This window comes from Panthera uncia (assembly GCF_023721935.1).
Source record: "Panthera uncia isolate 11264 chromosome A1 unlocalized genomic scaffold, Puncia_PCG_1.0 HiC_scaffold_17, whole genome shotgun sequence".
Lineage (NCBI taxonomy): Eukaryota > Metazoa > Chordata > Mammalia > Carnivora > Felidae > Panthera > Panthera uncia.
The window spans coordinates 151,544,421-151,569,426 of NW_026057577.1; the positions used below are offsets into that span (position 1 = coordinate 151,544,421).

Here is a 25,006-nt window from a genome sequence, read left to right on the forward strand (position 1 = left end):
CATGAGGCTGCGGGCGCGCGGTCCCCGGGTCGCCCCCGCCTCCGGCGCGGGGGCCGGCGACGCGCGGCGGCTGGCGCCCCCGGGGCGGAACCCCTTCGTGCACGAGCTGCGCCTCGGCGCCCTGCGGAAGGCCCAGGTGGGTGCGCTCCCGAGCCCCTGCGGCCGGGGAGGGGGTCTCGCCGGCCTGGCCCCGCGGCCACCCCGCCGCCCCCCGCGGCCCGCGACCCCCACGCGGCCCTGCCGCTGGCCGCGCTCGCCCCGTCCCCGTCCCTTCTGGCTCGCCCCCCCTCCCCCCGGGCCGGGCCCCACATCCCTTCTCCCCACGCCCCCTTCCCGCCATCCCTGCATCCCCGTCGCTCTGCGCCGCGCGGTCCCCCGGTCCCGCGTCCCTTCCCGCCGCTCGCAGGCCCCACGAGGGACAGGCGCGGCCCCCCCGCCCCCGGGATGGGACTTTGTCGCTTGATGAGCTTCTCGTGTGGGGACCTCGTGGCTCCTTCGAGTCCGCGCGAGGTGCCTTGAAGGGAGCGGCAGGATGTCCGCCTCTGCGTTTGCAAGTTGTGTTCTGCGGAGCGTGCAGGGGGGTCCCTCCGGGTTCGTCTGTAACGGAATCGGCTTTATGTACTCTCGGTTCCGTGACGGGAGGGAACAGTGTGCAGTTTTGTTCGCGGCGCCCTCTGGTCCTGGCTGAGGATGGGGCCTGCAGGAGGCAGTGGGGCCCCACACTGGTCCTTTTCCTTCACATCGATCCAGGGTTTCCAAGGTGGGCTCCATTCCCTGACCCGGTGGGGTGCGCCCCCCAGTGGGGTGCGCCCACCTTGATCCCGTGGGGGTGCGCCTCCCCCTGACCCGGTGGGGGCTGGCACCCCGACCCGGTGGGGCGCACTTCCTGGCAGTGTTGGGCCTCTGGTTGTTCATTGTGTTTGCGTTTCTGTAAGACTGCGCTCAGTACAGCCTTTCCTTTAGCTCCAAAACCGTAATAGAAACAGGTAGAGATTTAGGACTTTAGCTGTTGTCCAGTTGACGGAGAGTATATTTTCCGCTGTGACAGAACTTTTTCAGGTGACACTTAGATGTCTTTACTGCAAAAAGTTATTCACTTGCAACAATATCAAAGTGAAAAGTTCTCGAACCCGGTCTGAAGTTGTCGTGGGCTGCCTGCTTTTTCTCGAAGCATCCTCTAGGTGGACTTGGTTATTGTGGTGGGAGAGGGAAGGGTGGGCACAAGGTTGAGGACAGAGGAGAGAAGGTCGGGTGGCATCCCTTCTGGTGACGGGAGAAAGCAGGGCCATCCCGGTCGGCTCCTGGGCCTTGTCCCTGTGTCTGTCTGGAGCCAGACGCCAGTCGCTGCCTGCCTGTGTGGTCTTTGGTCCCCCTCTGCTGCGTTCCTTGGCTCGTGGACTCGAACTCCTCACCTGCGGTGCCCTACCCAGCTGTGAGGGGGTTAGGAGCGCAGCAGCTTCCTCTGGGCTCCTGAATGGCCCCCCCACCGGCCGACCCCCTTCGCGCCTGTGATCCATGGCTCTGGACCCTCTGAGGGCGACCCTGGGACTGAGCCCTGACGCTTCTTCCGGGTGGCTTCCAAGGCCCTGCCCCACCTGCAGCCTGACCCCTGGGCGCCAGCTGCTGTAAGCCTGCATCTTCCTGCCTGTGCCTCCTACCTCTGCATCCCTGTCACTTTTGCAGCCTGGCCCCCGTTACTGTGGACGGACAGGGGCCAGGTCTGTCCTGTCCCAAGCTATGTGCTTACTGCTCAGGCGAGGTGCACTGTAGACACCCAGCTGGCTGTAGAGTGAGTGAACGAGCGAAGGGGGCCGGATGTAAGAGCCGAGCCAGAAATCCCCCACACCCCTCAGGCCCCGGTCGCAGGGTCGTGGAGCCGCCGGGGTTTGGAGCAGCTCTAGGAGCTGTTCTTTAGCGCCAGGCAGAGATTCTGGTTTCAGATGTTGGCTCACAGCTTCTGGAAGACACTCAAGAAAGAACAGGTGAGTGGACTGTTTCAGCCCCTCAGAAAGGGAAGGTTACTTTGTATACACCTGGTTGCGCTCCGCGTCAGAATATTCGCCAGAATCATCCTGGTGTATTTATACGTTGGTGGCAAAGCTGTGGTTACTGTTCAGCTGTCCCCAGTGTGGTCTGGAGTATGTAACTTGTAAAGGCTAACTTCCGAGTTTCACTTTGCAGAAACATTTTGCTTTTCACAAAGCAGTGCTTTGCGAAGCTTTTTACTTCTCTGCGAAGCTTTTTACTTCTCTGCACCGTATTATGCAAAGGTTTCCACAGAGGAAACTAGCCTGTGCAAGCATACAAAGCCTGCCTCCCGAATCAGTAAATAAACCGATCCAGCAGTGACTGAGACAGCCAAGGGCCGCTCAGAGACTCACCTAAATTCCGAGTGAAGGGAAGGCGGTGAGGGCGCCTGCCCTCACCTGTGCCGCTGGGGAGGGGCTGTTAGTCACCTGCAGGCTAATGACCGGGCCATCTGTCATTTAGTAACAGATTTAGCAAGGAGCTTAAGTATCTCTTTGGGCAGAAAATAACTCGTTAAGACATGAAAACTGAATAGTAGGGAATTGGTTAGCCTCGTGGTGATGTGCTGTTTTGGGAGTCCTAAAGCGGTGTCTGTCCCCTGGGTGTTGGGGGTTACTTCCTGTTGGAACCCCCAGGTGTGAGTGCACCCCACTTCCAGCTCTGATGTTTCCTCATTTCTGAACTCCTGTGACCTGGGCCAGGGTCGGGGTTAGGATGTACTTCCCAGAAAGCAGTCTGGCTTCCTGTACACCTCGGAACGGAGTCCTTTATGTGAGGACACTGTGGGGTTCACCCTCTCCCAGTTAAATCCACAGAGAGCATTGCCGTGAAGGCTGAACGCAGGGACAGGCTCCAACCCAGCACATTTGCAGGGAGGCCTGTGTGCAGTTTTAATCTCCCAGAGGCAGGTGATCTTTGTCTCCAAGTTCTGTCCAAATACATGAGTTTTGATGAAGGAAGGAAGGAAGGAAGGAAGGAAGGAAGGAAGGAAGGAAGGAAGGGAAAGAAAGAAAGAAAGAAAGAAAGAAAGAAAGAAAGAAAGAAAGAAAGAAAAGAAGGAGGGAAGAGAAGAAAAGAAAAAAAAGGAAAGAAAAGAAGGAAGGAAGGAAAGAAGAGGGAGAGAGGCAGGCAGGCAAGCAGCAGGTGCCCCTGGTTTCAGCCTGCATCCCGAGTCAGGTGTGGCCCTCCTGGGGCCGGGGGTCCCACACCCCGCACACTTCCAGGCCTGGTGGCTTCCAGCTGCTTCTCTGACCTGCCAGGCTTCCGGGCACCCACCCCAATGCTCCCGCTGCCCCTCTGTCTGGGTACTCCACGCATGAGACCGTACTCTGCTGAAGAGCGTGAAGGGGTGGGTAAAGGGGAGGGCAGCTTGACTCTGGTGTTCGTGAGCCGCGGGTGGCAATGGAATTCCAGGAGGAATGTAACATGGGAATGAGGATTTCCAGGACAGCAGGCGTCGTGTGGGAAGACACAGAGGGCCGGCTGCAGCGGGGCCCGGGGCCCCCCCAGATGCCTGGGAGTCTGAGGCTCTGGAGCGGGACCCTGGGAGCCTGAGAGCACGGCCTCTGTTGGTGCACGTGTGGCCCAGTAAGGTGCAGCGTCCTTGCCGCTGGCCGGCAGCGCAGCCCCCGAGGCAGGGGGTGGAGGCCCCACGCCCGTCCTGGTGTCCCAGGTGAGTAGACTCCACGTCCCCGGACGCCCAGGCGGGCTCAGTGCCCATGAGCCCTGCCCTCGGGGACTGGCTGTCTCTTCGAATGCACCAAGAGCCGCCTGTAACCCGGTTCTCATTTTCCGGAAGGGCGTGCACATCGCACTTAACTGTGGCTAGAGTCGAGGAGTGGGGAAGGGGGTCCGGGGTGGGAGAGACTTGACTTTTCATCCTGCCTGCTCTCTGGCCCTGAAACAGAGTCTTAATGTGTGTGTATGCACACACACGCGAGTATGGACGCATTCATACTTCATTTCAGTCGTGTTTCGCGTTCTTCTTCATTTCAGAGTACTGAACAAAGTGCTGTCAGTTTTACGGCTCGTTTTAGAAAACGGAGGTTTTGTCCCTGACACTGGCCAGTCAAGCGCCCTGTTGCAGAAGCCGGTGCTTGCCCGCCCTCTGCCCCCCGCAGGCATCCACCCACCAGAGGCCTCGCCCCAGATGGTGGAGAAAGTCCGAGGACGTGTCCTGAGCGCTCTGTTCCTGCGAGTCTGAGCAGGACTCCCACAAATCGTGTTTCACAGAGCTTCACCCCTCCCCTGCCAGAGACCTGGGGCCTCGCTGGCACTTTGCTCCTTCACCTTCCTGCCCCCGGGGCCTTCCGCCTCTCTGACCTTCACGTCCTGGACCGAACGTCCCGCCCCCAGAGCTCGCCCCTCACGGTTTGCTGCAGTGGGTCGGGACGAGGAGTGTTTCCCACGTTTCTGGTGTTCCGCACGCCGTTAGTAAGTCTGCAGATTATTTTGCAAAGGAGGCCAGAGCGAAGGGTGTGTCTGAAGCCTGAGGACAGTGCTTGTGCTTCTCAGGCCCAGTCAGTCATCCTGCAGCCCTCCCTTTCACGATGGGCAGCGGTGTGACTGATTGGCACGTTCCTGGTGTTTTGTGTTTTCCCCGTGTGGTAGCCTTGCACACTTCAGTGAGTGCACCTCTGCTAAATGCCGCCCTGAAACACAGACGCAGCAGTGGCACCCGCCTCTCCCAGCACAGGGTCCCCTCGTTCTCTCACACCTGCTGATGCCCCACGAAGCTGCCAGGGACCGGCCTGGGCAGAGCCGCTGGCTCCGTCAGTGCTCACGCGTGGGACGTGTTCCAGGTGCCTGGACACCGTGGCCTTTTTACTCCCACAAGTCTTACTTCCGTGTTAGAGCCAGCGTAGTGATTTCTTTTCCCACATAAAGTCTTTCTGAAGGACATCTTTAGCAGTGTTAATATTTGAAACCCGTAGGACGGGGGCACAGAGCTGGGCTCAGACAGAGTCCCTGAGGCCTGGAGGGCAGGTCTGCTCCATATAGAGCATGTCCAGAAGTGGCCCTGCTCCGAGACAGCCGGGAATCCGAGGGCTGAGGGCCTGGTTGGGATCAGGCCCTGAATGTTCCCAGCACAGGGCCCACAGCGGAACCCCGTCCCTGTAGTGCTAAGTCTCTCACCAGCAGGAAGGAGTTGAGTCCTTAGTCACTTCTGTGCCACGTGACTCACGAGCTCCACGTCCTCGTGGGCCCACGGAGCTCAGCAGCTCCCAAGCTCAGAGTCCCCCTCCCCCGCCCCCCCGAGCAGCCACGGCCACTGTTGCCTCCCGCCCCCACCCCACGCCCTCCCATCCTGTCCCGGTGGCTTTTGTGTGCTGTGCCCAGGAGCGCTTGGACCGGCCCACTCCACACTTCCCCTTCCCCAGGGTAGTTGGGGCAGCGAGCTCCCAGGCCCCTCTCCACCCCTGCCAGGCTTGGTGTGAGACCCACCCTGACCCCACAAGTGTTAGGGTGGGCCGGGAGCTCCCTGCAGCTGGGGGGTCAGAGGCGGGATCCTCCCTACATCTGAGGGAGGACACGGCCAGGATGCTCTGGGAGCTCCCTACACCTGGGGGGACAGAGCCAGGATCCTCCCTGCAGCTGGGTGGGCAGACAGCCAGGATGCTTTGGGAGCTCCCTACAGCTGGGGGGGGGGGGGGGGGGGAGAAGGTGCCCGGGCGGCTCCCGGGGGGGGGGGGGGGGGCCCTCGCCGGGGGGGGGGGGGGGGGGGGGACAGAATGTACCCTCGAGTCTCCTTGCAGCTGGAGAGGGACTCACACAGCTGGGGGCTGGAGGCGGCATGTGGTTAAGGGGCTCCCTGCAGTTGGGGGACAGGGCCTGGAGGCTCCCCGGGAGCTTCCCGCAGATGGTGCCCTGGAGCCATAATTTTGGGGAAGCCAGCTGTTGGGGGTGAGGTTGAGCGGAGATGTCCTGGGGGCGCTCGGTCTGTGAGGGGAGTGGGGTAGGCGGTGCCTGGACGGGGGTGTCTGCAGCTGGAGGCGGGGCGCCGTAGGGCTCCAGGAGGGGCCCCTTGCGAGGGACTGACGATGTGCTATGACCCTGGGCCCCGCAGGCTCTGTGGATATTTGCCGAAAGATTGGAAGCCTCTGGAAATGCTTCAGCTCTTGAATTTCAAGATTCTTCTATTCAGATCCTGCCGAGGGCCCTAGAGATAAGGGATTTCCTGGGGCGCAAGGCCAGGTGTGTCTGTGGGGGTGAGCAGCTGGGGGGACCGGGTCTGCGTCTCTCAGGTGCGTCTGGGTGGGGGGGAGGGAGGATTGACAGTTACTTATTTTTCTCGGTCTTCTGCCCCCCTGCTGCACGCCAGCCCCGAGGCCCCCACCAGGCAGGGCAGCTTGGTGCCCCTCGCACGTTCCCTGCCCCTCGGACTGCGCTCTGCTCTGCTCTGCTCTGCTCTGCTCGTGGCTGAAGCAGTCCTGACCGTGAGGCGAGCGACGGTAAGCCGCTCCCCAGGACCCTTGCGCCCCCTTCCGTGCCAGGACACGCCCCCAACCTGAGACACTGCTGATAGGAGCTGCGGGCTGTGTCCTCGGATGGATGGACCTGACCTGAGCGTCACCTTGTCAGGACTGAGCTTCAGGGCCGGGCCCTGCTGTGTCCGGGGCAGCGGCTGTGGGAGGAACAGACGCTTCGTGGGCAGGTTAGCCCACAGCTCCTGGTGCGGCCGGAGCACAGGGACTCAGGTGCTCATCCCCAAAGGCCCCGCTGCATCCTGACCCTGTGCTTTGCTTCTGAGCCTCCTTTGCTCAGCGGACAGGGACAGGGGGCCTTCTCCGTGCTCCCTCCCTGCTCCCGCCTACTCCCTGGTTGGTTGGTCAGGTCCTGCTCCCTCCCCTTAGCCCCCTTAGGTTGGGGGAGGCACTGTGCCTCTGGGGGCGGGGCGGCCCTCCCCTCCCAGTCCCTCCCTCACCAGGATGTGCCGCCCCCGCCCCCCCAGTGCCTCACCAGGACGTGCCCCCCTCCAGCTGTGCTCCCAGCCTGGGCTTGTACCCATCTGTGGGGGAGAGGGCTCCCGCCGCCCTGTAGGTGGGAGCTCTGCCTGGAAAGCTCCCTTTCTGAGGACGTGTAATTACAGGGTGTCCTGGCCCCACAGGTGAGACGCCTGTGGAAACGGGTCAGTTGTCGCTGAGTTCCTACAGTCTTTAAATAGGGATCTGGGGTCAGTTCCTGCTCTGGATGTGAGCCTCGTCCCCAGAGTGGAACGTCCAGCCCAGAAATCTTACTCTTTATGGTGTTTCGGCTTCTGTCCCGCTGGTCTGTTCCTGAGCGCCTGCCAAGAGAGCCAGGCTGGGGCGCTAAGTTCTCAGGGTGACCCGGGACCCGTGAAGGGCCTCTGGCCTGCCTGGAATTTCACGTCTGGGGGGGGGCACAGGATTGGCAGCGTGGAGTCACAGGGACTGGGGGGACAGAGCTCTGGGCTCTAGCTCAGGGGTCCTGAAGACCCTGAGGAAATGAGATTCTGTGTGAAACTCTGTGGGTGGGAGGGGTGAGGAGAGGCGGAGGCCGAGGGCGAGGGCGTTTGCTGGCCATCTGAGCCGGGAGGGGCCGGCCGCGAACACCCACAACCGCCCCCTCCCCCACGCAGGGCCCTGCACTTCTTGTCTTTCCTTAAACCCCACCAGGTAGCGGGGAGCTCTCCCATCCCCTCCCCTGGAGGATAGGTGCTCCCTCCCCTCCCCACCCCTGCCCGCAGGCAAGCCCTCTCCCCCGCCTGCTGCTGCCCGCAGGGCTGTGAGCCAGCCAGGGCTGTCCCCACTGGTGTGTGCATTCCATGTGGGCGTCGGGAGCACGCTGGCTCTGGCTCGCGATAGACACTTGGCGTGCGTGCACTGGCCCGGTGAACTTGTTCTCCAGCACATGTGTTCTGCCTACTCCCAGCCCGAGCCGCTGCCCGCCCCCCCCCAGGGCTCCCTGCAGGTGCACTTGGGCTGAAACCCTGATGTGGCCCGGACGAGAGCTCAGGGAAGCCCAGACTGGGAGGGAGACGGGGGCACACAAGGGGCCCTGGGAGCTCAGAGGTGCTCAGGTAGGAGCAGGTCTTCAGTGGAGGGGGCATCGTGCCGCTGCCCAGCAGTGTGCTCTCAGGGCTGAGCACCAGCGGGGGAGCCTGGGCAGCTGAGGTGGCGGCCGTGACAGTGACAGTGCGGCAGGGGTCTGGGGGTCTTCCTCTCTGCCCCCAGGCCCGTCCAGTCCTTCATTCTCTTGTCTGTGCAGCAGGGACACCGAGGTCCCTGCTTTCCCAGGCCTTTCTCCACCGGCCGCTGCGTCCCTCCCCTGCCTGGGGGCCCAGCCCCTGGTGGTTTTTCCTGGGGACCTGGAGTCTGTGTGGCAGGCATCTCCTGATGTCCCCGAGTGCCCTGCCCGCCCCCTCGGGGCCCCCCGTGCCTCCGTCTCTGCTACATTCACCGGGGGCCCTGAACTGCCCTCCCGGCTGCCCGCTGACCACGCGCTTGGCTTCACGCCTCCCTCGCCAGCTGGACTGTGTGTGGGCCCTGGTGCCGGGGGCCTGCACACGGGGCCCCATGAAGTGCCTGGTGACAGACCAGACACAGGCCTGAGCCCCTGCAAGGCTCTGACCTCCGCCCCCGGACCCTCAGACGCTCGTCAAAGGGCAGGTGAGGAGGACCGTGTAGTGCAGATTCCCTTGGTTATGGGGTGCGTGCCCCGGGGTGCCGTGGACAGAGCAACTCTGATCCCACAGGGAACCGCACAGTTGTTTGCTGCTGCCCGACGAGCCAGGCCGTCCAGTGTGTCAGGCACGGGGTGTGTGTGTGTGTGTGTGTGTGTGTGTGTGTGTGTGTGTGTCTGGGAAAACGGCCCTGCCGTTGGATTGCGTTGCAGGTTGCAAACTCAGAGTGAATTACCGAAAGACTGTCCTTTTGCAGAAACTCCAGGTTGGGTGAGTGTATTCGAAGTGAGGTTTGAAAGCTTCTGGACAGACAGGACCGGGGCGCCGGACGGACAGGACCAGGGCTGCCTGCGGGTTGAGGGAAAAAGCAGGTTTTAGGAACGCTATATTTAATTTTAGGTTTGAGTGGGAGAGCTGAGAAAAAATAGCTTCTGTGTAGCGGTGAGCGTGGCCCGACAGTCACACGGCCGGACAGACGGCTTCAGAGTGAGGGACCGTGGGAGCCCAGGGGCGAGAAGACTGTCACCTGCACACATCAGCCAGGAAAGGACGGTCAGTCCGATGGGGATTTGGCACCAGAGTAAACAGAATGACAGTCACGCAGGAGGCCCAGTGAAGACAGAGCTGTGCCTCCGACGTGACCCCCCACGTCCCTGCGCCGCCCCCGCCCCGGATTTCTAGCCTCGCTCCGTGTTTTGTCTTTTCGTGGAGGGGAGTCTTTGCATGAGAGCAGCCGCGTGTGAGGACGCGGAAGCATTGCGGCACAGTTCAGGGCGCGGCTCCCTCTGTCTGCTTTCCAGTAAGGAAGCTACTGGAAGGAGGCGGTCATCCCCACCCCTGCCGCGTGCGTTTGGGGCACAGCGTGCTCCCCGTCCCCTGCTCCGTCCCCCTGTGGGGACACAGAGGGGATGTGCTTTCTGAGGTCGGCTTGCTGGGCAGGCATCTGTAGGGCACTGGGTCCGCGTGGCCGCTCCCCTTCCGAGGCTCCGAGGCCGGGGGTTTGTGCAGGGCAGCGCTGGACTGCCAGCTGATGGCTCTCCTGTGACCGTTGCCGGACGTTTTCTAAGTTCTTTAGAAGGAAAGGTAGATGTATGTGTTTTGTTGCTGCGTCGAGGGACAGTGGCCCCAGGGGACATGGCTCTGCGGACCGCCTCCCTCCTGGACAGGCTCGGGGGGCAGGGGGACATTGGGCATTGGCTTCCCAGTTTCGGAATATTCTGTCTGTTCTAAATCAGGATTTTCAAAAACAACTTGCTTTCGAATTTTTAATTAAGTGACGGCAAAGAGAAGAGAGCGATTCCCCAGGTAGGGTTCTCCTCTGTTTATCCCACGTTGCCCTGGCGATCTTTCTGTAGACTTGTATGTCTCATCTCTCCTCTCCTCGTGGGAAGAGCCTGGAGCGACCCAGGCCAGCCCCCCAGGGTGCTGTGTGAGGAAACTACAAGACCCACCCCGGACGCCAGGGTGCCCTCAGCCCCTGAGCCCTATGCAGGCTCTTTTCAGAAGATGAGCCCCGCTAACCCCTGAGCCACCGGGCCTACCTGATGCGGCTAGCTGGTTCCCTCTCAGTGTGGCTCCCGGAACTGCAGCCCTGGGGGGACTTGGTCCTGAGGCGTCCCTTCAGCCAGTGAGCTGGGTCTCTGGGCTGGGAGCCCCCCAGGGTCCACAAGTCTGGGACTTCCCTGCTTGGCCCTGGGAGCCCGTCCTGCTGGGTGTGGGCAGGCCACCGCTCAGATGGCACCTCACTGCCAGCTCAGGGTGCCCGTGGTCCCCCCTGGACCCTCTCCCGTGTTCACTGTATTTGTAGCAGCCCCATTAATCCAGGCTCCACCATCCCCCCGGGCCTCGCTCCTTCGGGATCGTCTCCCTTCCCTGCGCTCACTGGGCTCTGTTGTTCTGGAGGAACGTGCCGTCCGAACACTGGGGTCTAACTGATGTGAAGGTGGTAGCCCCGTCTCCTCCCCCGGGAGCCGGTCCCCTTGGGTCTGTCCCCGAAGCTCCTCCCCCAGGAGCCGGTCTCTTCTGGTCCATCCCCGAAGCTCCTCCCTCTGGCTGGCCACCAGCACCTGTCACACAGCGACCATCGGCTCAGTGTCCCCTGGTGGCACCATCCGGCTGTGCTGTTAGCAGCAACACCCGCGCGAGCGGCTCCCAGGGAGCTGGGCCTACCAGCTGCACACACAGGCTCCCTGAGCTGTCACCCGTAGTGCCTTGTCACGCAGCTTCGTGGGAGAGGACGGTTGTTCACAGAACCCCAGGTGCACCTGGCCTCCACCACAGCCGGTGGGCCCCGGGGCCCTGTGTTCAGCCTCGTGGCCACGGTGCCGAGCTGTGGTCTCCCACGTTCGCTTTCTCGTTCGTCTGTGTCCAGCAGCCTCCAGGAGGGGCGTGTGTGGCCTGCGGGCTGATGGGGTGCTCGCCGTGTGTGAGCGTCATTCCCCGAGACTTTCTAAGCCGCTGGGTGGAGCTAAGTGCAGGGTAGGACCGTGTGTCACTGTGTGTGGCCGGCAGGCGACTCCGCGTGTGTCTCCTGTTTTCTCAAATCACACGGAGGGTGCATCTTTCTCTACTGCATTTGGGAACACGTTCTCGTGTCCTTTGGATGGTGGTGGTTATCCTTTCTGCAGTTAAAGCACGCTGGCCCCGGAACCCGCTCTCCCTGCAACCTGCCCTCCCCCCGACAGCACCTTGCACCGCGGGCTGGGGTCCCTCGGTGTGCGCTGGGGGCGCACGGTATCTCGGTGCCTGGCCAGCCTGTGCACGCCCTGCGAGGACACGTGTCCCTGCAGTGACCTGGCCTGCCACAGGGCGGCACAGGTGGAGACACCGGGGACCCTTCCTCGTGTGCGCCCGAGGTCTTTGTCTCTCGTGCACCCTGTCGGCGGTTCTGTGTTGATTGTGAAACACAAGGCACTTGGACCAGCTTGCGTGACAATGATGTCGGTGGTCCTGGTGGCCTTCGTGGCCTTGGCAGAGAGGAGGGAGTGGCTGCCACGTGAGCCTGAGCGGGGGTGTTGTGACCACAGCTCCAGACACCGGATCTGGTGCGGTCACTGGGAATCGGGGAACGTTTTACGTTAGAACCGTCTTCCTACGGGAGGTTTGAGACAGACGCCAGTGTGCGTGCTCGGGTGCTGACCCCACAGACCTGCAGCTTTAAGAGCAGGTGTTTATCTGTCCCGGTCCTGGGAGCTGGGAGTCCGAGACCCGGGTGTGGGCAGAGTGGGTTCCTCCTGAGGCCTCTCTCCTTGGCGTGGAGGTGCCGTGACTTCCGTGAGTCCTCACCGGCCGTCCCTCTGTGCGTGTCTGTAACCTAGTCTCCTCTTCGTATGAGGACACCTGTCCTATGGAATTAGGGTCTGCTCTGGTGACCTCATTGTACCTTAATACCCTTTCCAAGGCCCTGTCTTCAGTACGGGCACGTCGGGAGGTGGGCTGGGGGTTGTGGCATCAGTACGTGAAGGGGGGCCCACGGTTCAGCCCCTCACACTGAAGCAGAGAAAACGTAGTGAGCCCCGTGCCCACCCTCGCCCACCTCAGCAGTCTCCAACTTCCGGCCTCTCTGGTCTCGCCGATGCCCGCTCTCTCCCTGGTCTCACTGATCCGCAAGCAAAGCCCAGACTTGACCTGTAGATGCTCCCGGGTGCGCGTGTCTCGAGCAGGGCCGCGGGCATCAACCCCGGAGCCTCACACACGTCCTCCCCTGGAGCCTCCTTCCAGCTCCTTGCTTTTATTTTCTTACGGTGTGTTTGGGGCTTTTGTCCCTGAGCGTCTTGCTCTGTGTTTTACCGATCGCCTCCCCGTGTCTCCCGTGTCTTCTGATCCAAAATCAGGAGGCTCTGTTTCTGTTGGCTTGTCAGGTGGCTCATCCACACGGCGCCCGGCTCACATGTCTGTCTCCGTCCACACAGGCCCCTTCACGTGGGTGTGTGCGAGTGGTGGGGTTCCGGAAGCCCGCAGGGACACTGCCGGGTTCTCCCTGTGGCCGCCCCGAGGGACAGTCTCGGGATGGACAGCACAGTGCCCGATTCTTCGTCCTTGTTGGCCCGGGTGCCACTCGGAGCTGGTCTCCTGGGGTCCGCGGAGGCCCCCGGTGAGGTGGGGCGTGTGCGCCTGGTTGATGGACCCGTGAGCACGTGTGAAGTTCCGTTACCGCATCGATGGCTCTTGCCGTGCTCACAGTGGCATGTCTGCCGCGGGGGCTCCCGGGCCCAGGGACCTCTGCCCGCCTTCCCCGTCTCCGCTCTGCCGCTGGGCTCCAGGTGCCCCTTCCACGTTTTCTGCCCCTGCTGGGAGTGCCTTTGCCCAGGAGCCCTGGTTCCGTCTGGCAGGAAATAGTGCCCGGAGCCTGCAGGCGGCCGTGAGGGTCTCCTTGCGCCTGGGTCTGCTCCAGCGGGGACTCCAGACAGAGCATACCGGGCCGGAACAGCTGCTCTGTGACTCAGGGCAACCGTGAGCCTGGAGGGCGGCGTCTGTTCCTGGGGACCCCTTTCCGATGGGACCGTGTGTCGAAGCCAGCTTCCAAGGAGCGTGAAGCGACTCAGCCAGGGACTGTCACCGCGGGCGCCCCTGGGACTGGGTTATAAACCCTCAGCTCATGGGAGGGCCAGCCTGGCACTTTTGAGGGTGACTGGGGCTCCCGACAGGGACAGGCCGCAGCCCTCAGAGCCTCTTGGAGGGGACGCGGGTCCCGTGTTAGCAGCCTTTTCCTGCTTGGTCTGCAGCGTTCCTCCCCGTGTGCCACTGCTGCCCTGGCCCCCGCCCTGTGCCATCACGGGGTGGGGGGGGGGGGGGGGGGGGGGGTAGCATTCTCTCCCCGAGGCCCCGCTGACCCCGCCCTCCGGCCCAGGGCCGCCCTGAGGGGGGCTCCGGTGGGAGCGGGCACTCCCCAGCCAGGGAGTCCAGCACAGAGCTGGGTCTTACTCAGGTTGTGGGGAGCGGAGACCCGCTCTCTCCCCGGGGCCCCCCTCTGCCTCCCGGCGCACTCCCACTGGGGAATGGGACACCCCCCGCTGGCTCCGGGAAGGAAATACCGTGTCCAGCCTAGTTGCTAATTACAGTGCCTCCCAAACGTTGAGCCGGAACTGCCTGGAAACCGCGCAGTTGGCCCCTTTCGTCTGCTTGTGGCCCTGTTTGTTTTCCAGTCCAGCCAGGACGTTCTGAGCACGCGTTTCCTCGGCCCCAGCACACTTGAGAACGTCCGTGTGGCTGACACGGCTGCCCTGCCTGTGGTCCTGTGGCTGGAAACTCTTTGTGTGCTCCGATAGGCTGGGCACAGGGTGTGGTGGACAGCGAGGGCACCGGGAGGTGGCCGGGCCTGGGAAGGACGCAGTGGGCCAGAAGATGCAAGGGGACAGGAGGGTCCAACCAGCCGGTAGCCTGGAATTCAGGAGAAGTGGCCATAGCCCACAGAACGTTCTGGAAGAGGCTGTAGGAAGCCTTCCGAGTCCTGCCCCTTCTGGGGACCGTTTGCCTCTCCGGGGCGGGGCTGAGCCCAGTGGACAGCACGTGGGCCCAGTGCTGGGGCAAGGTCAAGGCAGGGTCATGGGGTCCTGGGGAGCAGCCCGGGAAACACACGGGGTCTTAGCCCAGGTGGCCGGGGCCCTCCTGCACCCCATGGGCCCCCCGAAGGTGCTCGCTTCCCCCAAGCCGCTCACGTGGCCCTTGTAAACCCGTGTCCACCTTCTCCCTGTCCTTCAGGCCCAGCCAGGCGGTCACTGCAGGCCTGTGACGCTCACTCACCACGCTGTGCGGGAGCCCCGTCTGTGAGCTGGGGGCCTCGGCCCGTGCCGGGCACTCACACGCCCCCTCCCCGCTCACCGTGAAACTCGGAAACCAGGTGGTGTTCTCGGGATGCGTGTAAGAGGTGCGCGAATTGTCGTCACAGTCAGTTGTGGTCACTCACGTGCTGTGTCCCGGGTCCAACACCTGCTGGCCACCCACGGGAACAACGTGAGGAGCGGCACACGTGCCCTGACTCGGGGTACCGGACGGGTCTGGGTCACCCCTGGAGGGAGCGGGACGCCGCCCCCCGGGGACCCCTCGCCGCCCCGTCACCGTCCCCGTCTGTGGCTCTCAGAGGCACGGGGCAGGGCTGGCGCTCCCACGCCCTCCAGGAACCCGTGTGGTTCCGTCTTTGTCGACCCAGAGCGGGGGGTAGGCCCGCTGGCGGGCAAACAGCATCGTGACCGCACCCTCGCAGTGTGAACACTTCCTGGCGGGCTCTGTTCACGTGCTTTGCTGCCCGGTCGTCCCTCGGCCCGTCCCGCGCGGGCAGCAGGTGTAAAGGCCGTCCGGGGCGCCCGTAGCCAGCCGTCCGGAACTTACCGTGGGGCTGGAGAAAGCTGGGCGTTCTCAGTGTGGCAGTGGGAAACGGGACGCTTCTGAAAATACCGCTCTGTGCTTTTACCTCAAGAAGTTAAGAGGGACGTTAGAGTCAGAGTAAGAGCGGGGTGCCTGTAGGAGCTAAAATTCATACGACCGACTGACTGGCCACGGGGACGGTAAACCCATCCAAAGCTGGTTCAGTAAACAGACTGATAGAGTAGAAAAATACCGGTCAGCGTAGGCAGAAAAGTTTCAGAGGGCACGAACAATGCTGATTACACGGCAGGGCAGGGTGACAAGAGGCACGGGAGAGTGCCACGGGCAGCTTCTTGGGTCTCTTTTTTTTTTTTTTTTTTTATTTTTTTTTTTTTCAACTTTTTTTATTTATTTTTGGGACAGAGAGAGACAGAGCATGAACGGGGGAGGGCAGAGAGAGAGGGAGACACAGAATCGGAAACAGGCTCCAGGCTCCGAGCCATCAGCCCAGAGCCTGACGTGGGGCTCGAACTCACAGACCGCGAGATCGTGACCTGGCTGAAGTCGGACGCTTAACCGACTGCGCCACCCAGGCGCCCCAACTTCTCAGGTCTCTTGAAGACGCGTGCGGGGTGGGAGATTGGTTAGGGGAGAAAAAACCTGCTGGGGACTCCTAGAGAGGATTTTCTCAGTAGCAGAGGCACTGAAGGATCACAAGAAGTGGGACACCTAGGTAAGCGATAAAAATCAAATTAGAACAGTGCTTGTGTGTGCATCTCCGTGGAAACTCCCCCGAGAGGCAGCTCGCTGGTGTGCAGAGGGGGCCACGCCACGGGATCCGCCGGAGGGAAGCTGTGGGTCAGGCTTGCCCCCGACTCGACCCAGCGACGCATCGGTGAGCAGACTCAGCAGTTCCTTAAAAAATCCCCGACTCTTGGTTTCGGCTCAGGTCATGGTCTCACGGTTTGTGGGGTCGAGCCCCACGCGGGGCTCGGTGCTGACAGCGGGGAGCCTGCTTGGGGTTCTCTCTCCCTCTCTCTGCCCCCCTTGCTTGTGCTATCTCTCAAAATAAATAAACATAAAAAAAAAAAGAAACCCCAGCGCTGTGACCAAGGTTCTCACGTCTAAAAGCAGCATGTGGCGGACGCGGGCTGAGCAAACAAACACTAGAAGCAGGAAGGACAGCGGGTCGCGTTCACCCATTCGTGACGTAGAGCAAACCCAACTCCCGGAAACCCAGGGGCGGGAAGGTACTTTCTCGTCAGCAAAGCACATCTGCTAGAGCCCAGAGCAAGTCCGCGCTTGGTGGGAAACGTCACCAGCATCAACCACAGGACAGCAGATGTCATGTCTGTGCTACGTTCACTTCCTCAGCTTGTGGGGCCACTAGACAGTTTAAACTCACACACACGGCTTGTCTCCCACCTGCTGGGCGGTGCTGCTCCTGACAGCCTGCAGAGAAACCGCAGGGCCGTCCGGTGTGGGTAACGGACGAGCAGGGGGGCGGCCGTGGGCCGTGCAGCCGGTCGGCCGGGAGCTGGGAGACGTCGCTGTGCACTTTCTCCTGGCCTGTCTTTTCTGTCCTCCCTGTGCCGAAACCTACACGTTCGAAGCGTGTGTTACTGCAAGTAATTGTAAGTTGCGTCTGTCGATCACCAATCCTTTGTAAGTTTAAGCTTTGCCATCCGTCCCCTGCCCTGTTTCCTCCCTGATTGCTGAGATGCTGGCCCTCTGAGACCGCGAGGCTCCTGAGCGTGTGTCCCCAGGCGTGTGCCCCCAAGCGGGGACCACAGCCTGGTTCTGTGCACACGGGCGCTTGGTTTCAGGAATGGCCATCTGTCCACCGTGTTCCTGCCCTGACCCCTCTGGTGAACCATGTGCCCATCCCCACAGAGCACCTTCCATGCTGTCACCCTGACCAGACTGCCCGTTTGGAGGTGGGCTGGCTGTGCCCCGTTCTCTGCTGGGCTCCCGCCCGTGATGCCCTGGGGCTGGAGAGTCACGGGCGTCCCCAGTGCTCCCTGAGCTCCCACATCCGCCTCACCGCGGGGAACCCCAGCGCTGCAGAGGCGTCCCCGGGTTGTCCTGGGGCTCAGGCGTGTGCCGGGGCCGGCCCCAGAGGGGCTCAGGTGCGGGACTGTGGGCACCGGGGTTGGGGGACGGCGGTGCAGCCCAGAGCCTCGGCAGGACGTCCTGGCCACTTACCGCCACGTGTGAGGGCAGGCGTGGCATTTCCACGCCAGCTCCGGGGCTGGCTTCCCGTGCGGAGTCCTCCGGTTCTGGAATGACCTCGCCTCTGTCTTCCCAGATGGCCTTCATGACGCTGACACTCTTCCCCATCCGGCTGCTGCTTGTCCTGATCGCGATGCTGCTCGCCTGGCCCTTCACGTTCTTCGCCACGCTGGGGTCCTCGGAGAGGGAGCCCGAGCCGTCCCCGGCCTCGTGGCGGAAGTAAGTCACCCGTCTGCAGGGCCACCGCGTACCCCGGCCTCTCCGGCCTTCCTCCCCCGCCTGGGCCCGGAGCACGCCAGGCTGCCCTCTCCCGGCCGGGACACCGCCGGCCACGTGCCCCCTTCCCCTCGGGGAGTGGCCGGTTCCGCCCCTGCCGTGCCCCCACCGCACCCCTGCCCTGAGGGGGTCCTTCGGGGCCGGGCTGCTGTTGGCGTGTCCTCAGCACAGAGATTCCCCGCGGGTTTCCGTGTCCCCAGCCCTGCGAGGCTGTGTGTCGGCCGGCATCTGTCCTTCTCGCTGGTCTGGTCTCCGCAGGGTCCAGCGACCCTCCCTGCTTCGTACACCTGGAAGGTCCCCTGCGTTTGCTCACCAGATACTGACAAAGGAGAGCCGTCTGTAGACGGACGAGTTGTGAATACGTCTCAGCCAGAGACCCAGCGTGGACCTCAGGAAGTTAAATGAAACCACAGTGTTCTCTTGTTTCTTCCTAAAGCTGTTCGCAGAGTATACGCGTTAGTAAATGAAGGTGGCGAGTGTCAGGAGGGCTGCGAGAAGTATTTCCAGCGTCCTGGAAGTTGTCGTTTCTGTCGTAAACCCGGAGACTTCCCCGCTCTCCACACCCTGACGCCTCCCGTCAGCCATACGGGGCCCTTGAACGGTCTGTTCAGAAAGAGTTACTACTAGGCCCGCACAGGGGTCAGCAGGAAGGTGCACACGCCAGGTCCAGCTGCACTCGGTTTACCAGCAGCTCTGCCGGAGCCCAGCCACACCCGCTGACCTGCGTACCGCCCAGGAGGGTGGAGTCGCCAGGGCAGACGGAGCCCAGGGTATTCGCTCCTGGGCCTTAAGGGGTTTGAGGGACAGGCTCGACTTCCCGCACCGGGAGCGCGTCTGCTCTCTGCTCTGCGGGAACACCATGCCCACGGCCGGCAGGCGGGAGCTGGCGGGTCCTTGGCGCCCGTGGTCCCGACACGCACCTGTCGTGCTCACACAGGGCACTGACATGCGGGGCAGAGACGGCCAATTTCAAGTCGAGCGTTTGCTGAGCCAGTGAGGAGTATGGTGTGGCCGTGCCTGGGGACGGTCCAGGTGCCTGGGGGACCCCTCACACAGGGTCTTTGTGTGCACCCCCTGCCGTGTTTCACGTTCTTGGACCATCATCGGTGCCAAGTGAGCCACGGTCTGTCTCCCTCCCGGAGGTCCCAGAGGCAGGCCGTGACCTGTTCCCATTCTGTCCCCAGCACAGCCCCTGGCCCGGGGACGCCAGGAAGCAGGTCCCGAGGGAGGGACAGCTGCTTGGCATTCCTGTCCACTGGGGTCATCACTGGCTCTGGGGTCCTCGTTCTGACTTTTTGGGTTTCTTAATTCTCTTTGAAGAGCTTGCTTAACCTGGAGGGTGTTTTTCAATGTTTTAGCCCTAAAACAGGGATTTAGTATCAAATATGTAATCAAACAAAATCTACACCGAATAGAAACCAGAATTTCAGTGTCGCTAGGTTGAGAATCCATAGCTAGAAAGCAGAATTTTTTGTAGTTTTTGACAAATTACAAGTGATTTGACTAAAAATTTGAGGTTTGAGTCATGATAGGTTAACACGACTTCCTGGCATTTTTGTCTTAATTCCTTCCTTCTTCAGCTCTGGGCTGGGATCCCCTCCTCTGTCCACACACACAGTGCAGATTCTGTCTTTTCAAAGTACGGGACTCCGGGCTGCTCTCCATTCCCCGTGCCCACCCCGTGCGGCTCCACGTGGCTCCTTCGGTGACAGATGGGCCACTGCCTCCCAGGTGCCTCGTGTGCCCAGAGCATGCCTGAGAAGTGTCCTCGGCAGCGAGAAGTGGAGGTGTCTGTGTCCATGGAGACCGCACGTCACTGTGCACACATGTATGAGTGTGTATACGTTTATATGTGTCTGACCAGGAATACATGCCTGTGTGGGAGTGCAAGCATGTGTGTGCGTGTGTCCAAGCATGTGCACGTGCATATGTGTACCTGTATGTGAGCATGTGTGTATGTGTGTGTACAAGCATGTGCATGTGCATATATGTATGAATGTGTATATGTGTGTGTGAGCATGTGAGCACATGCGTACACACATGTGTGGGCATGTGAGTGTGCGTGTGTTTGTGAGCATTTGTGTGTATGTACGTGCACGTGCAGGTGTGTATGTGTGTGCACACGTGTATATGCATGTGTGGGTGTGTACATGAGTGTGTGTGTATATGTGTGTACAAGCATTGCATGTGTATATACGTGTGAATGTATATGCATGTGTGCAAATGTGTGCACGTGTATATGCGCATGTGGGTGTGCATGAGTGTGCATGCGCATATGTGTGTACAAGCATGTGCATGCGTATGTGTGTGCACGTGTGCAAGCATGTGCATGTATACATGCATGTATAGGTATGTACGTGAGTGTGTATGTGTGCATGTGTGTTTGTATACAAGCACGTGCATGTTTATATGCAAATGTGGGTGTGTACACGAGTGTGTGTGTGTGTGTGTGTGTGTGTGAGCGAGCCATGCACAGCCCTGTGCTGGGTCTGGTGCTGGAGGGAAAACACGAGTACCATCAACACTGAACTCCTTAAAGGAGAACGTGGAGACGAGATGCCTGATCCAGGGACTCAGGAGTTAGGAGGAAACGGATTAGCGCGCACGGGCCTGTGCGGGAGAGTCGTGGGGTCGGCTGGGAGGTGTGCAGCTTTACGCCTTGCAGAGCCGTGCGGGTCTGAGCGGGCTGATGCTCCTCCGTCCGGGAGGGTCTTTGCCAAATGTAAGCTCCTGCCATTCGGACTTGCTAAAGCAAAAGCCTTGGGGCTCCAGGGAAGGGAGGAATGAGCAGTCTCACAACACACTTACTTCCAACCGCAGTCGTGGAAACAACCGGCCATCTTCTTGCAAAACCCGACCAGCGGGCCAGCGGTGGAGGATGGTCCTCAGCGTTGCCTCTTGGGCCCACTCACGTGGTTAGGAAGGGCCGGTGGTAGTCCCCTTGGGCCACCGCAGCCACGTGCCACAGGCTGGGGAACAGCGCGAGGTTGCGGGGGCTGGAATCGGGCAGATCCGGCTCCTGGCCTGCGCACGTGCTCTCTCGAGGTCCTCACCTGGCGGGCAGCTGCGGTCTGTCTCTCACGGGACACCTGTCCCATCGCGCCAGAGCCCCGCTCTTAGGACCCCATCAAACCTCCTTTCCAGTTACAGACTCTCGTTCGCCTGTTGCTAATGGGATGCTGAGCCCGAACATAGCCTGCACTTCTGCCCCCTCGTGTCCACGCTGCGACGATGCTCTCCTCCTGGGGGTCCCCGAGCCCCCGGCCCCCCCTCACACATTCCTCTTCTGCTGGGTGCAGCGACTTTCTGCAGGTTGGGGCGTCGTCTGTCTCCTCAGCCTGGTTTGGGGTTCTTTTTTTCCCTTGTTTCTTTTCTCCAAGATTTTGTGGAGCATCGGGGTTTTTTCTCAGAGGACAAGCAGGAGAAACTGAGGCGCGTTTCATGTCCGGGAGTCTTTGTTTTCCCCTCGGTGTTGACGGGTAGCTTGTCAGGGCGCAGACGACGGGTTCCAGACCTTCCGTCCCCGGGGCCGCGAAGATGTGAGTGTGCCGTGGTGCCCGGGTAGCCCATCTGCTCTTCTGGAAGTTTTGGCATCTTCTGTCCGTCCTTGGGAATTTGAAAAATTCTCGAAGGAAGTTGTAGGAGTCTGTGGTTTCGTGTTAAGGTTTTCGTGTCCAAAGTGCCGTCCTTTCTTCCCTGCCTGTTCCCGGGGGAATCCTGCTCACTCCTCAGCTTCCCGGGGAACTGGCTGCTTCTGCAGCAAGAGACTGGATTTGCCAGACTGTTGCCTCGTCCTCTGCTCCTTTCACAGCGCCCCGTTCTGCATTCTAGCAGCTCGAGGATGGTGTGGACCGCGGCCTCTCCCCCGGTCGGTCTCTTCTCCATCACGGGGCTGGGTGTGCTCACGTCTCAGGTTCTTGGGCTCCCGCCTGGGCAATGCAGCAAGAATGCCCTTGTGCGTGTAGATCTGTGTCCTGCCTCTCTATTCCCAGGAAACGCTCCGGGCACCTCAGGCTTGTCGTTGCTGCCTGAGCCTGGCCGGGAGGCGTCGGGCCAGGAGGCCTGCTCCACGTCCGCAGGCCGGCTCTTCCCAGTGGGCGGTGTCCTGGGGATGGCATTCCCCGAGATCTCAGAGAATCGTCACGGGTGCTGCATCCGCCCGCCCCGCCCGCTTCTGCTTAGCGCCCTCTGGCCTGCTGGCCTGAGGGGTGGTGGGTGTGTGTCCCACAGAAGCATCAGGATTTGGTCCCCACTTCCCACCAGCCCCCCTCGCCTGCACCCGACCTCCCGGGACTGGCTCCCCTTCCGCCGCAGCCTGCCCGGTGCCTCCTTCCTCACGCATCCGCAGGTGTCGGCCGGCTCTGATTCTTGCACGTGATCCTGTTAGGAAAAGCGGCACACACGCACACAAACACGGTTAGCGGTGTGCGCTTGGACACGTAAGCAACTGATCACACCCGGTTGTGGGGATGTGTGAGCCTGGCCCCCAGCAGGTGTACAGCCACACCGGGATTGTTCATCCCCTGCAGGCGACGGCGGCTCAAGGCGGCCCCGTGAGGGACTGCTGCTCAGAGCCGTCGGGCCTCGTCTTCCAGAACTCTCTTGAGGGGATCCGTCCCGTGAGATTTCCGGCTCTTTTCTGTCGCTCAGTCCTGTCATCTGCGTCCACACAGAGGTGACCCCTTCTCGCCGTGGACTGCACCGTGGACAGCCCGTGCCACTGGCCCCGGTGTAGTTCCGGTGACGTGGAAATGCTGGTCAGAGATTACGACGGAAGGATGTGCGGATTCAAAATGTCTGTATTCTCGTACATCTAAAACTAAATAGGAAGCAAATTCAGTTCATCTAGGCTGACTTTTACTTTCTTTCCAAAGTCATCGTCCACCTGATCTCACCTAGAAAAGGCTTAACAGCGTGGCACCTGGTCCTGGGACCACGGGCAGCCTGAGGGAGGTGGGACCGTGGTTTCTCACCGCAGGCCTCTGCTCCTGGTCTCGGCCTGACTTCGCTCCTGATTTTAATTGCATTTCGGGTGTTTTAGCGGGCTGATGTTTCTTTAAAACCTCCGTGCTCAGGGTGCGAATCTGTCACCTCCCAGTGCTTGCGGCCCCGGAGTCTGTGAGGTCGGGACTCTGTGTCTTTACACTGCTGCGGAGCGTGGCACAGCCACTTCCGTTTTCCTGACAAAGTCACAATGTTGCACATCTACACAGAGGGACGAGAGCACAGCACCTGTTTTCTTCCCTCCTCCGGCCGGTGCACGTTTCGGATCAGCCTGGACGGCACCCTGGATGGCCTGACAGGTCGGGTCCACGTGCACGGGGCCGGCCTCACGCTCACAAGCCGCGACAGAGCCGGCCTGCGACCCCCCTGCCCTGCCTCGGTTTGACCACAGCACCTTCTTTTGCAGGGTCGTGGACGTCCTGCTCAAGGCCATCATGCGCGCCATGTGGTTTGCCGGAGGCTTCCACTGGCTGGTGGTGAAGGGGCAGCGGGCCCCACCCTCTGAGGCTGCCATCCTCACTCTGGCACCCCATTCCTCCTACTTCGACGCCATCGCCGTCACCATGACGATGTCCTCCATCGTGATGAAGGCAGAGAGCAGAAACATCCCAATATGGGGAAGTGAGTGAGCTCCCCGTCCCCATGTGGGGCGTGAGTCCCCCCTCCTACTGGGAGCGAGTCCCCTCCCCCTCCTACTGGGAGTGAGTCCTCCCCCCCTTCTGGGAGTGAGTCCTCCCCTCCGACTGGGACTGAGTCCTCCCCTCCTACTGGGAGTGAGCCCCCCCACCTCCTGCTGGGAGTGAGTCCCCCCCCCACCTCCTGCTGGGAGTGAGTTCTCTCCCCTCCTACTGGGAGTGAGTCCTCCCCCCCTTCTGGGAGTGAGCCCCCCCACCTCCTGCTGGGAGTGAGTCCTCCTCCCTTCTAGGAGTTAGTCCTCCTCCCTCCTACCGGGAGTGAGTCCTCCCCCTCCTACTAGGAGCAAGTCCTCCCCTCCTACTGGGAGTGAGTCCTCCCCCCTTCTACTGGGACTGAGCCCCCCCACCTCCTGCTGGGAGTGAGTCCCCCCCACCTCCTGCTGGGAGTGAGTCCCCCCCACCTCCTACTGGGAGTGAGTCCTCCCCACTCCTACTGGGAGTGAGTCCCCCCACCTCCTACTGGGAATGAGTCCTCCTTCCCTCATACTGGGAGTGAGTCCCCCCTCCTACTGGGAGTGAGTCCCCCCACCTCCTGCTGGGAGTGAGTCCTCCCCCCTTATGGGAGTGAGTCCCCCCCACCTCCTACTGGGATTGAGTCCTCCTCCCTCCTGAGAGTGAGTCTTCCTCCCTCCCACCGGGAGTGAGTCCTCCCCTTCCAACTGGGAGTGAGTCCCCCTTCTACTGGGACTGAGTCCTCCCCTCCTACTGGAGGTGAGCCCCCCCGCCTCCTGCTGGGAGTGAGTCGTCCCCCCTTCTGGGAGTGAGTCCCCCCCCCCCCTTCCGGGAGGGGGGCCCCCCCCACCTCCTGCTGGGAGTGAGTCCCCCCCACCTCCTACTGGGAGTGAGTCCTCCCCACTCCTACTGGGAGTGACTCCTCCCCCCCTTATGGGAGTGAGTCCCCCCCTTCTACTGGGACTGAGTCCTCCCCCCCTTCTGGGAGTGAGCCCCCCGCCACCTCCTACTCGACTGCAGCCTGCCCCTCAGGTCCACTGCTGTCCCGTTCTCCTGTCCTGTGGCCTGTTCCCACACGAGTGCCTCCCTTCCCTTCCAGCTCTGATAAAGTACATCCGGCCGGTGTTCGTGTCCCGGTCGGACCAGGATTCCCGCAGGAAGACCGTGGAGGAGATCAGGAGGCGGGCACAGTCGAATGGAAAGTGGCCACAGGTAGCACAGTCGCGTGTTCGGCACACCTGTCCTGAGAGATGTGAACTTAGAGGTGGGGCTGGGCCGTGGGGACCCAAAGGGCCTGGCCCCTGTGCCCCTGGGCTGCCCCACGCTTGAGAGCGGCCGCGTGGCCACGTGAGCCATATTTTCCAGCGTCGGGGAGACTTATATTATGTTGCTGGGGTCAGCGTGAGTCCCAGTGATTGCAACTCCGACTGGGGAGGAGTTTAACCGCGTGTGTGGTGTTGCCGCTCTGGCCCGGCCCGGGTCCTTCCGCCCACGGCCTCATCTGTGTGCCTTCGCTGCCTGTGTCTCTGTGGGCGCCCACTCTGCACTGGCAGTGTGTCCCCGGGCGGCAGCACCTGGGCCTCATAGCAGCTGTGAGCACACCCTCGCAAGCACACCCTCGCGAGCACACCGCTCGTGAGCACTCCCCTTCCTGAGCACTCACCCTCGTGAGCACTCCCCTCGTGAGCAACCCCTCATGAGCACACCCTTGTGAGAAATCCCCCTTGTGAGCACCCCCTCGTGAGCGCTCCCCCTCGTGAACACTCCCCCTCGTGAATACCCCCCTTGTGAGCACACCCCTCGTGAGCACACCCCTCGTGAGCACACCCCCTCGTGAATACCCCCCTTGTGAGCACACCCTCGTGAGCACTCC

General features: G+C 61.7%; 1 protein-coding gene across 4 annotated transcripts in view; it reads left to right on the forward strand.

Annotated features, from left to right (window-relative positions):
* Position 1: 1 nt before the first annotated feature.
* The window catches only part of LPCAT1 (lysophosphatidylcholine acyltransferase 1), a 42,170-nt gene continuing 17,165 nt past the window's right edge, over positions 2–25,006 (forward strand). The window contains exons 1-7 of one of the 4 annotated variants that reach the window (XM_049648305.1): positions 312–760; positions 4,024–4,461; positions 6,095–6,222; positions 6,350–6,479; positions 17,283–17,425; positions 22,893–23,107; positions 24,233–24,345. In XM_049648305.1, coding sequence (XP_049504262.1) covers positions 17,283–17,425; positions 22,893–23,107; positions 24,233–24,345 — 471 coding nt within the window. In that variant the 5' untranslated portion in view covers positions 312–760; positions 4,024–4,461; positions 6,095–6,222; positions 6,350–6,479. Of the gene's footprint in view, positions 137–311; positions 761–4,023; positions 4,462–6,094; positions 6,223–6,328; positions 6,480–17,282; positions 17,426–22,892; positions 23,108–24,232; positions 24,346–25,006 lie in introns of those variants that run through there. The other 3 variants (XM_049648304.1, XM_049648307.1, XM_049648306.1) reach the window with 3 other exon arrangements.